General features: G+C 34.8%; 1 protein-coding gene across 10 annotated transcripts in view; it reads left to right on the forward strand.

Annotated features, from left to right (window-relative positions):
* Positions 1 to 1,592: 1,592 nt before the first annotated feature.
* Positions 1,593 to 13,158, forward strand: part of LOC137816903 (Major facilitator superfamily protein) — a 31,654-nt gene continuing 20,088 nt past the window's right edge. For 2 of the 10 annotated variants that reach the window (XR_016521510.1, XR_016521511.1), the window contains exons 1-2: positions 1,593 to 2,371; positions 9,458 to 9,658. Coding sequence is in view for 2 of the 10 variants with exons in the window: in XM_068620074.2 (XP_068476175.2) it covers positions 2,064 to 2,371; positions 9,458 to 9,658 (509 nt within the window). In the remaining 8 variants the exon portion in view is untranslated. Of the gene's footprint in view, positions 2,372 to 9,457; positions 9,659 to 10,778; positions 10,962 to 13,158 lie in introns of those variants that run through there. The other 8 variants (XM_090303415.1, XM_090303418.1, XM_090303417.1 and 5 more) reach the window with 7 other exon arrangements.

A 13,158-nucleotide genomic window follows, 5' to 3' on the forward strand; every position in this document is an offset into this window, starting at 1 on the left:
AGCAGTCATACTCATATGAACAATGAGTGCTAGAATCCTTTTCACAAACACATGGTGTAACAAAAGAAAAACAGCAAGAAAACTCAAAATAAATCCTAAAACAGAATGGTAAACAACTTGAATTAAAGAGCTCTTGAAAGTAAAGTGCAATACAACTCAAAATTTAAGCAAGAAACAAGCCTAGACTCTAGATACCACATGATGTGAATGTAACTACAAGAACACATGATTCTTGACATTCTTAGGAGCAACTTGAGCTGGATTTGAAAGGCACTTTATTTTAAAATTGGATCAATGTTCTAATTCAAGAACTCACCAAAACTTAGCACCAACCAAGAATCATATGGAAGTCCATGTATTGTCAATGGAATCAAAACACAAGGAATGAAGAACAAGAATTAAAAACTGGACAGAATTGAAAAGCTAGCTACTGAACCGAAAAGAAAACAAAGAACAAAGTTGGAAAAGTAAATGTAAACGGTAGAAAATGAAGGAAACACTAGGAATTAAAAACTACCGAATGGGAAAATTGAAGAAAAGGAAGAAGAACACTAATAGGAAGATGCTTGCTGGATTTTGAGAATTGGAAGAAGCCATTCACGCCACTTGGAACCTTGAACCAAGATAAGTGATGGAGTGCCACCACTTGAAGCTCACCATAGCTCACAAGATAAGGCAAAGAAGAAGAAGACTCAAAACTCACAAATTCTCTCCAAATTTGAGTATAGTCTCTCTACTATAAAATTCCAATATGAAAAATACAAAGAGAAGCACCTTATTTATAGCCTATGAGGTGCTGAAAATGCAAGCTAAATGGCACACAAATGCAATGATATTCGGCGCCAATCTAGACAATGAAGGAAGTGTGACTTTCCTTCCTAGATTGGAACCTCCTAAGCTCCTATCTACACTCCCCCCTAGACTCCCTTACTACTTACACCTTTTTATTACATCCACACCCCTATTCTACAAAAGAAATAAGAAGAGCCATTTTATTATACTCTTGTCCCAAAGCTCTTGCCATGCTCCTAGTAATTCGTTGGGCTTGGGCCCCTTGTTGGGCTTGGGCTTCATGGGCTTGAGCATCCTCTACTTGGTTTCCATCAATTAATGTGGAGATTGTGACCAGAAACAAAGAAAGAGGATTGAAGAAAGAGGAAAATGAAATGGCGAATTTGAGGAATGGGTTTGAAGGGTTAAAAATTAAGGATAAAAATTGTTTTTGGTTGTGATGTAAGATATGATTAAATGATGAAGAACAAGCCATAGTTGGGAAAGTGACAGCTAGAGGAAGATGGTTAGGGTCTGGAGAAAGGAGAGAGAAAAATGTGTACTCTAACGTGGAGACATGTGTGCCTAACAATGTCACTCACATATCATCCGCAGTTAAGAGAAGGAACCAAATTGCATACTTTTTAAAATCTTAAAACCAAATTAATTTTTTCAAAGACCAATGTAATAAATTGAATAATGACCTAAATGTAGGGTTAAAAAGTTAATTATACCTTAATAAAATATGATGGTGGAGGTTGAAAGCATGGGGTGAAGGAAGTTGCAAAAAAAATATACTTTCATACCTTTATGGTTCATCCCCATCACGTGGTTTTGCTTCTTTCTTGAGTGCTGATATTGAATTTCTTTACCAATTTCTCATCCCTCTTTCTTCTTCAATCCGACCATTATTAGACTATCGGTTTCTGTTTACTCATCGTTTTCAATTATGACTTCATCTCTTTATTATATAGGGTTTCACAGCACTCAATCATTTTTCATGTGTTGAGTTTTTATTTTGTTACTTATCAGCTCATCAAATTAAAAATGAAAAACAATTAAAAAGTTCGACAAATTGTGAATGTACCTATATCACCCATATTTATAAAGAGGAGTATTTTGATCTATTCCTACTACTATACCACGGGTGTATGAAAAGAATATAAATAATCAAAGTAAAGAGTTTCTTGGTGTCCTTTATAAAACTTGATTCTATTGTCACTTTCAATCTTAACCCATAGTATCGTTTTAAGAAGGAATATAGGGTGATTATAATTTTTCAGTTTTGAAGGATGAATTCCCTTCATTCGGTTTCAGTAGCGATTGTTTCTACTCATTGCCACCCAATTCGCAAACTCCTTTCCTTCTACAAAGCCAAAACCAAAACCAAAACCAAAACTCACAATCTCATTTGCTCCTTTCGCCACCCTTCTAATAGGCTCCTAGTTTCAGCCCTCAAATGCGATTCCCCCGATGACGAAGGACCAGAAAAGCTCCCATTGCGTCAAAACGCTGCAAGTTTTGATTCGGGATGGTTGCCTGCTTTTCCCCACGTTCTTGTTGCTTCAATGTCCAATTTTATATTTGGGTATCACATTGGGTCAGTTTTTTCTTCTATTCCTTACTGTAACTTCACCTTTCATTCTGTGCTGGGAGATTGATAAATACTTGCATGCAGAACCTTAGTCTTTTTTCGAACTTTGAGATAAAAGTTTTGTGAAGGGACACTGTGCAGCCCATTTTCTTGTTAGAGCGGCGCACTGCTATGCATATACAAATGAGATGAGCTTCTTATGTAACAAAAAAAGTGTTTTACATGTTTAGTTTTTAAAAATAAAATCAGTTTAATGTAATCAATAAATAATTTGGTACTGGATTTAGTTCGAAGCTTCTGATGCAAAACAGTAGTTCGGAGGGGAGAGTAATGTATGGAATTATTGCTAGATTTAATTTTGAGAACCATTGTATTGAATGAAAAAACTGATAGCGAACAAAATGTTACCGAACTGAAAAGTGTTGTAGTTCTTGTTACAGAAACGTTTATATAGATCAGAGAATTACGGATGTTATTAAGGAGCAATAGTGAACTCAACTTATAAGTGAGGATAAACAGAAATGAGAAATATCTCTAGCACCCCCACATGCTCAAGGTGAGATAAATGTGTAGATCAACTACTGCGAGCTTGGATCTAATAAACAAGAAGTTTTATAGGAGATAGAGTTTTAGTGAGAATGTCTGCCCGTTGATCATGAACCATGACCATGAATATGTTGAACTATCGGTTGCTCGGCAAACACTCTTTCTCAAACAAAGAAAATATCAAGTTTTATGTGCTTTGTTTTCGCATGTGGAATGGGATTATGAGAAAGATAACAATACCCGAGATTGAGAAAGATAACAATACCGGAGATTGTCGCAGTAAACAATTGGAAAACAGAGGAATAACGAGTTCACTAAGTAATGTTTGAATCCAAAGAAGTTCAGTGGTGGCAGAGGCAAGACTTTAGTATTTTACTTCTGTACTAGATCTAGCAACGATTGTTTGCTTACAAGACCACCACGTAACTAAAGTATAACTAAGAAATATAGCTGCTCTGGAAGTGAACCATTGATCATTTGGATTAGTGGCCTAGTCTCTACCACAAAAAGCTTTAATCATTATAGTTGATTAGGAAGAGATAGAGTAATTTGGATACTACGATAAGAGTTCCCTTCAAATATCGAAGTATGCATTTTACAACAGTCCGAAGAGAAAGAGGAGTTGACACAAATTGACAAACTTTGTTAGTATAGAGACATATTTCTGGTCGAGTGATACTGAGATATTGAAGATCACCCACCACAAATCTATAAAAACATGGCAAAAAGGTCCTTAATGTATTTAGTTTGAGACATAAGAAGAGACCCATTGGATTAAGGTTGAACTTCTATACCAAGAAAGAAATCGAGATTATGAAGAAATTTTAGAGAAAAACCGGAATCCCTTTTTTTATAATAAGATGATGCATCAAAGAAGGAGAACTGTATAGCATCAACATATACCAACAAATATACCTCGTAAGATTGATGATTATAGACAAATATACCAACAAATACTTGTTGTCTTTGAAACCAAATTGGAATAATGTTGTTTTAAGATTATCAAACCAAACACAAAGCTTGTTTAAGTCCATAAATAGCATTTTTGAAGTTTACAGACATGAGAAGTATCAACAGCTACGTCATTGAGAAAACTGTTAAGGAATGCATTATGAACATCGAAATGAATACACCACCTATAAGTAATAGCCAATGTAAGAATAAACCGAATAGAGATAGGCTTAATAATTGGTGAAAAAATCTTAGTTAAATCAAACCTAGGTTGCTAATTGAAACCTTTAGCAACTTTTTAAACTATAGGAAAGAGATGCAAAATGAGTTGAAACTGTGTGTTTTTGAGACAATATGGATGCTTTATTTATTTGAGAAAATGGAATCAATACAATAAATAGAGGAGATATGATATCCTCTAATAATAAAGATATGACATGGGAATAAATAGAAGTGTTCCTAATAATACACATATAATCCAGGTATTCCTAATCATATAGGATTTGCTCCTTATTTTTGTAATTATAACATTCCCCCTCGCACTGGAGTGTATAAGTCGTATGTGCCCAACTTGTTTCAAATATGATTGATCCCTGATACTCTTAAATGATTGATATATATGTCAACCAATTATTCATTAGAGTTGACAAATCTAATGGTGATGTTTCCAGACTATAGATTTTCTTTTATGAAATGACAATCTATCAGATACGAGACTTGGTATTGCCTATATAGTTAGTCTAGTAAGCCAGTTTATTCTTGATCCAAGAGAAAGACGCATGCAAGAAATTGATAAAATTCTTCAATACTTGAAGTCAAGCCTAAGTAAGCAAAAAGCTATTGTTTAGAAAAGAACACACTTTGACCCTGAAGGTATAGACTAATGCAAACTATGTAGGTTTTGTTACTGACAAAAAGTGTACCTTTGGGTATTGTTTCTTAGAGAAAGTTTGGCAATCTGAAGAAGCAAAGAGCGGGAGATCTCATTCTAGTGCAAACATATTGAAATTGTTAGATGTACTTCATTAAAGATAATCTTGACAAAGTTGTTATTCAATTACCAACTTGGGTTGGAGTGTTGTAAATAATGAATTATTAGGATGCAAATATTCTGAATATCTCCATAGTGATTAGGAGAACATATCTTTAGGATCTTCTTATTTTTTTCAACATATTATTATTTCCTTAAGAGTTTGCTTGTTACAAATAACGGTGATGAGAGTGTAATTGGTGTGATTGCTATCAATAAAATAATTCTTTATTTCCTTACTGTTGCATAATCAGGAGAATTATTCTGTAATTAAGTGCATATTTCATTCTCTATTTATTTGGACGGATTTGTTAGTGATTTGATTTGATTTGATTTGTACATCTTTAATCACCAATTATTTCTTGCTTTCATTACCTATTATTTTTTGCCTTAATTGGGTTGTAAACAGTCTATAAATTAAGATTGTAATCACATTTGTAAATTATCTCATAAATATATTTTATCTATTTCTTTCAACTTGGTATCAGAGCTCCTGATACGGGAGACTCTGGTTCTACAATCTTTTTTTTAGCAGCCTTCATTGCTACAATTACTTTTTTGGGCAACCTTCATTACTACAATTACTTTTTTGGGCAGCCTTCATTGCCGCAATTATTTTTTTGGACAGTCTTAATTGCTGCAACTTGTTTTTTTCTTCTCTTTTCTCCATTAACCACCACCTTGCATCATTGACCGTTACTTCCGCCGCCATTGATCGTCGGCGACCACCACCCCCGATTGCTAGAACTGCAAAAAATTTTCGACGAACTTTTTTTGTGAACAAGACCAAAGTTTGCCAATTTGCAAAACTTAGTTGGTTTTGAGCTCTCATGGACTCCCTTAGTAAGACATCTAGCTATTATTCCTTGACTATGAGTGGTAAGAGTTCTACTTTCTTATCCTTTAATGGTTCTAGTACTGAAAATATCTGGATTATAGACTTTAGTACTACTGATCATATGACACCTTATTCCTCTTATTTTTCATCCTACACTGCTTTATTTGGACACTACAGGCACACACTTCTAATCTTTAGCAAGGACGTGAATCTCAGTCATCCTCTCAAATATGGCTTCAACACATACGTCTTGGTCATCCTCCATTTAGTACCCTCAAGTCCTTATTTCCTGTTTTATTTACAAAAGTGTCTGCTGAGTCATTTCATTGCGATGTTTGTCAGTTTGCTAAACACTATCGAACAACTTTTCTTCCCAATGCTAATAAAAGTTCTAAATGTTTTGATCTTATTCATTCATATGTATGAGGACCTTCACCTATTCCTAATATCTCTGGTCAAAATGGTTTGTTTCATTTATTGATGATTGTTGTCGGGTTACCTAGATATTCATCACGAAAGATAAGTTTGAAGTTTTTCACTTGTTTGTAAAGTTTTACAAAATGATTCAAACACAATTTGAAAGTCCAATTAAGAGATTGCGTTCTGATAATGGAAGAGATTATGTGAACCAAAACCTTTCCAAGTTCCTTTAGGAAAATGGAGTTGTTCATGAATTAACTTGTGTGGACACTCCTCAACAAAATGGGATTGCTGGAAGAAAAATCGCCATCTCTTTGAGGTTACTAGAGATTTACTTTTCCAAACGTTTGTTCCTAGATCTTACTGGGGAAGAAGGCTTGATTGCCACTTATTTGATTAATAGATTACCCTCTCGGGTTGTAGAGGTGTTACTCATATTCAGCTTATGACCACATTCTATCCTTCTATTCTCATGTAGATTAGTCTTCAAAATCGTGTCTTTGGTTGTTCTGCTTTTCTCCATGCTCATAGTCCGTATCGGGGTAAGTTAGATCCTCGCGCCATCAAATGTGTCTTCATCGGTTATGCCTCCAACAAAAAGGGTACAAATGTTATCACTCTCAAAGTCATAAAGTTTATGTTTCCAAGGATGTCACCTTTCATGAAATAGAGTCTTTCTTTCCCAGTTCTCAGCTTCAGGAGGAGAGTATTCAAGAAGCTGAGAATCTTGAGTTGCCACCTTTTCCTTTGTTGCAAGATTTCATTGTTAGGGTGGATGACAAAGACTCTGCACCAACATCATTACCAGAGAAGAATAATAAAGACTAATATTTTGGAAAACAATATCAGTGAAGGCAACAAGAACTCGTCTTGGTCGAACAAGAACCTGTGAGACTCTTGAGGACACCTTAAATACTGCTTTTGAACCTAACCTAAATGATTTACCTATTGCCTTGAGAAAAGAAAAAAGATCTTGTGCCAAATATCTTATATCCCAATTTGTGTCTACAAAAAAACTATCTATGCAGCATCGAAGTTTTCTTTCGCTATTGATTCTATTAGAATCCCTACATCAGTACAAGAAGCCTTAAAAGATGAGAATTGGGTTCGAGCCATGAATGAAGAAATGAGTGCATTAAAAAGGAATGAGACTTGGGAGATTATAGAGAGACCAAAAGATAAGAAATCAGTGGGTAATGCATTTGAAAGGAATGAGACTTGGCAGATTGTAGAGAGACCAAAAGATAAGAAAGAAGTGGGTTGTAGGTGGATATACACAATTAAGTATAAGTCTGATGACACACTGGATTGGTATAAAGCAAGGTTGGTTGCAAAAGGGTATACTCAGACCCATGGGATCTATTATGAGGAGACTTTTGCTCCAGTGGCAAAAATGAATACAGTCAGGATTATTCTCTCCCTGACAACACACTTTGGTTGGGCGATGCATCAATTTGACGTTAACAATGCCTTCTTGCATGGAAGCTTGGAGGAAGAAGTATACATGGAGATTCTACCTAGTTATGGTGCTATTAATGAAGCGAATAAGGTGGGCAGACTTAAAGAAGGCCCTATATGATCTTAAACAATCACATCGTGCTTGGTTTGGAAGGTTTACTCAAGCTATGGTATCTTTGGGGTACCGACAAAGCCAAAGTGACCATACTATGTTTATAAAACATTCTCTTAATGGTAAACTCATCCTACTTTTGGTCTATGTAGATGATATGATTATTACAGGTGATGATGAAATTAAAAAACAAACTTTGAAGGAGAGACTGACTGCTCAATTTGAGATGAAGGATCTTGGGAAGCTGAAGTACTTTCTTGGGATATAGGTTGCTTACTCTAGACAGAACATCTTTATTTCTCAAAGAAAATACATCCTTGATTTCCTCAAAGAAACTGGTAAGTTGGGTTGCAAGACCACTGAAGTTGCCAATAGAACAAAATCATAGGATTGGGAATAATGAGGAAAATCGAAAGGTGGAGAAGACACAATATCAAAGATTTGTGGGAAAACTCCTTTATCTATCACACACTAGGCCAGACATAGCTTATGCAAATAGTGTGGCTAGCCAATTCATGCATGATTTAAGAGAAAGACACTTGCAAGCAGTAAATAGAATTATTCAGTACTTAAAAGCCTCTCCAGGGAAATGATTGCTATTCAAAAAAGGGGAAAACTTATCCATGAAAATATATACTGATGCTGACTATGTAGGATCAATTGTTGATAAGAGATCCACCACAAGCTATTGCATGTTCCTGGGTGGAAATCTGGTGACATGGAGGAGCAAGAAACAAAATGTAGTTGGAAGATCAAGTGCAAAGCAGAATTTAGAGTATGGCTCAAGGGCTTTGTGAACTATTATGGATGAAGATCATACTCGATGATCTCAAAATAAAATATGAAGCTCCTATGGGTTTGGTGTGTGATTATAAGTTCGTCATTAGTATTGCACATAATCCACTTCAACATGATTGAACAAAGCATGTAGAGATAGATCGACATTACATTAAGGTGAAGTTGGATAATTGTCTTATAGCCACCGAGTACGTTCCTTCAAGACTCCAATTGGCAGATATGTTTACTAACAGACTTTGCACAAAGCAATTCAAAGATCTTACTTGCAAGTTGAGAATCATAGATATACATTTACCAATTTGAGGGAGAGTGTTGCATAATCAGGAGAATTATTTTGTAATTAAGTGCAGATTTCATTTTTTATTTATTAGGACAGATTTGTTAGTGATTTTATTTGTACAACTTTAATCACCCATTATATCTTGTTTTCATTACCTATTATTTCTTTCCTTAATTAGGTTGTAAACAGTCTATAAATTGAGACTGTAATCACATTTGTAAATTATCTCATAAATATATTTTATCTATTTTTTTCAACTCTTTTTCTTTCAACTCTTACATAGTTCAAGTGTTTTTAGACATAGTTATGGGAGATCAAGTTCTTTCAGTGAAGTTACAAGACATGATGGGCAAAATTTTAAGTTGAGAGTAAATTTGAACTAGGTTTAATAGTTCTAATCAAAATTCTGTAAAGCTAGTTGAATGTGTTCCATTCCATTGAGGTTGTGGAAGTAAAAGCTAGAATGGTATTCCATCTCTTAAAGCCAGAATAGATAATTAATGTGGACAAATTATGTTGTAGCCAAGTATTTGCTAATCTTTTATGTGATAGGTTCAAAATAGCATGATGAGTTTTTAAATTTATATGGTGACTGGGTTTCAGTTTCTAGCTTCTTGTGAAGTTTGAATAATTTCAAACTTGATTACATATTTTTGCAGAGTCATGAATGGTCCTATTGTTTCCATTGCTCGGGAGCTTGGTTTTGAAGGAAACACTTTCATTGAGGGACTCGTGGTTAGTATATTTATTGCTGGTGCATTTATAGGGAGCATAAGCTCTGGTTCATTGGTAGACAAACTTGGTTGTCGGCTCACATTTCAGATTGATAGCATACCCTTAATCCTTGGGGCAATAATAAGGTAGTGTATATGGTTAATGAAATTATCAATATCTTCCTCTCTTCGTGTGGACCTTGACATTGTCTTGCTTTTATATAAAGATTTTGAGAATGCATCCTTTTAACTAGCTAACTCTCTACAGACTCAAGTTTCTAGACAATAGAAGCTTCTTATAATATGATTTTCAAAACTGATTAATTTTTACATGGTTTTAAGATGCATAGTTTTTTTACATAGATGTCCTATGCTTCATAAAGTAACGACTCTTGTTTTATAGGGTTTAAACTATTTTCCTAATGTTTGTTTTAGTAGAAATCAAAAGCCCTACTTAGTGCTTGTCTGGTAAGGGCCAGTTTTGTCGAGAAATAATTGCATTTTCATTTTATCTTTCAACAGCTGTCTCCCTTAGCTTTTGATTACGAGCTTGTTGTCCCCAAAATAAGTTAATTTGAACATAAACTTACAACAATGTTATGGCACCTTCTATTTTGTATAGTCGATCAGATTTAAAATTTGTCATGTGCAGTAATATGTAACAAAACAACATTGCTAATTTTAGAGAATATTAAATAAAAATTTGGGCATGTTAAAAAAAGAATCACAGTTCCAAATCGAGCTCTCTTTTCATTTTTTCTAATTTCCTTCTAGATGTCAACGACTTTTGCTAGATTTCGCCTAATAGAGCTCCTGTATCTTGGTTTCATTCATCTATCTGAAAGTGGTAGACTGTAGTTGTTTGACAACCACTATCTTATTGGTTGTTGGCCTTATGCATTTCTAAAATTTCTCATAATTAAAGTTTAGCTATCTTAAATGGGAAAGGATTGAAATTTATTTAATGTGACAAAAGCTTTTGTTCCAAAATCCAATATATTGATAGGTAAAATTGGTGCATTGCTTTTTATTTATTATAATAATTATAATTATAGAAATAAGGAAAAAATCTTATCTAGTAAAGAATATCTAGATTATATATGTATTATTGGAAACATTTTTATTTCTTCTAGTATCATATCTTTATTATTAGAGGAAATCAAATCTCCTATATTTATTGTATTGATTCAATTTTGTTGTATAAATAAAACATGTGTTGTCTTAGAAGTACACAATTTCATCTCAATGTCTCTCTCTTCTCCTATAGTTTGATGATGCCTATACACATGAAGAGTTGGTGGCGGTGGTGAATCTTTATATGCACTAGGCACAACAAGAGGAATATTAACCTAATTAGATGAAGACATAGAAGGAGAAGGACAAGATTTAAAGTGAAGGGAAGATTCACTGAAGGTGACATCTGCTGAAATAAAATAACAGTTCAGAGAAGGTGAGAAACACATTTGTGTGATCTATTGAACCCTAAAAAAACACATTTGTGTGACCTAGAAGATAATTTATGAAGACCAAGACTAAAATTATAAACAAAGCATGTGAACCCAAAAGCTTTGGGAGGTAAGGAGTGAAAAGGGTCATGCTAAGAACAACGTCACCCCAAAAACACTAAGGAACATCACCATGGATTAAAATAATACGAGTTGTTTCAACAAGATGTCTTTTCTTGCGCTCAGCTACCCCATTTTGTTGAGGTGTATAAGCACATGATGTTTGATGAAGAATACCATGAGTAACCATAAATTTTTCAAAAGAATGAGAAAGATACTCACGTCCCTTATCACTATGCAAAATTCGAATGGAAATTCCAAATTGATTTTTAATTTCATTGTAAAATATTTGAAATATAGAAAACAACTCAGAACGGTATTTCATTAAAAACACCCAAGTACATCTTGAATAATCATCAATAAAAGTAACAAAATACTGAAATCCTAAGTTAAACTTAATATGACTTGGTCTCCAAATGTCAGAGTAAACTAAGGCAAAGGGAGATGAAACACGTGAGACACCACTAGGAAAAGAACTACGAATGTGTTTCCCTAACTGACATGACTCACAATAGACAAACATGGAATAATTTGTTGCATCTTGGCAAGACTAGGATGACCCAAGGGAGCATGAATGAGAAAAGGAGAATCTATAATCACGCCAACATTTGCAAAGATTTGTAGTTGATAAATTCCATGAGACTCACATTCGGTGTCAATCATCTGTCCCGAACTCCGGTCCTATAAAGAAACATAATCTTTAGTAAAAGAAATAACACAATCAATGGAACGAGTGAGACGACTAATGGATAATAAGTTAAATGGAGACCCAAAGACATAAAGAACATTATCACAGATAAAGAAGGAAAAAGATTAATAGTACCAACACCATGTGATGGTACCCTATATTCATTGGTCATGGTAACTGAAGGTAAATAACCCATAGTAGACCGGGAAGAGAAAAAATATTGATTACCAATAATGTGATATGTGGCACCTGAATCTAGAACCCAAAGGCCATGGGAAGTAGAGTGAGTGAGGCCAACAAAAGATGTACTTGAATGTGCAACAGAAGTAGTGGAACCAAGGTTTTGAGGATCCTCATACCATTTAATAAATTCATTGAAAATAGCAGGCTTGCCTAGGGTATCTAATGAAGTATGGTCCACGGTAGAAGGTTGCGCAAAAGGAGTTTGGGCAACCGCAACAGATTTAGGAGGACGACCATGTAAGGAATAACATCTGTCAATTTTGTGGTCAAGTTTGTCATAATGGTCACACTTGTGATGCCCTTTGCCCGGCTGATGAGGGCGAGTATATCAATGGTGTGTTTACCTGGCACACGTAGAAGGGTAGAACAAGTGGAAGAAAAATTGGACACAATAGGAGATCCAAAAATTTGATCATGAACATGAGAATAATCATAAAGGCCATGTAATCCCAATAACATGAAGAATTTGGATCTTTGCTCTAGTTCTTGAGAAGGAGTGGAGGCAGAGGCAATAACTCATTAAAATCATGAAGAAGAGCATGAAGTTTACTCAAATATTTCACCATTGTACCATCATGGCGTTTGGGAGCTACAACTGTGAGACCCACCATAAAGACGTTGAATATCATTGGTGTATAATAATTTTGCTTGTTCCCAAACTTCTGAACATGTCATATAGGTACGAAAAAGTTGTTTTAGAGATGAGTGAAAGGTAAATTTGATAGCAATGCATAATTGAGCATCATTTTTCAACCAATGGGAAACCTCATTTTCAGCAACATAGGGACGAGTAAGATGGTCAACATAAGCTTGACTTCTAAGTCATAATTTAATATCTGAAGCCCAAGTGTCACAATTGGTTTTATCCAATTTGTCAATGGAGAGATGAACATTGACATAATTAGTATAAATAGACGGATCCGTTATAGTGACAACGAAAGAGGCAGCAGAAGAAGACATAGATGATAAGGATAGATCCAGTCACCGACCAATTGGCGGCAGTAGCAACGATGAAGGCTCCGGTGAGAGTCTGACAGCGGCTCTGGCGAGGCGGTGGCTGGAAAATTCCAGTGAATAGTGGGTTCACCAACAAAAATTGAACCCTAACCCTATGCTCTAGATACCATATTAAGAAGTGGACTTTAAGTCTA

The sequence above is a fragment of the Phaseolus vulgaris genome, chromosome 6 (genome assembly GCF_051622355.1).
Source record: "Phaseolus vulgaris cultivar YP4 chromosome 6, ASM5162235v1, whole genome shotgun sequence".
In the NCBI taxonomy this organism is placed as follows: Eukaryota; Viridiplantae; Streptophyta; class Magnoliopsida; order Fabales; family Fabaceae; genus Phaseolus; species Phaseolus vulgaris.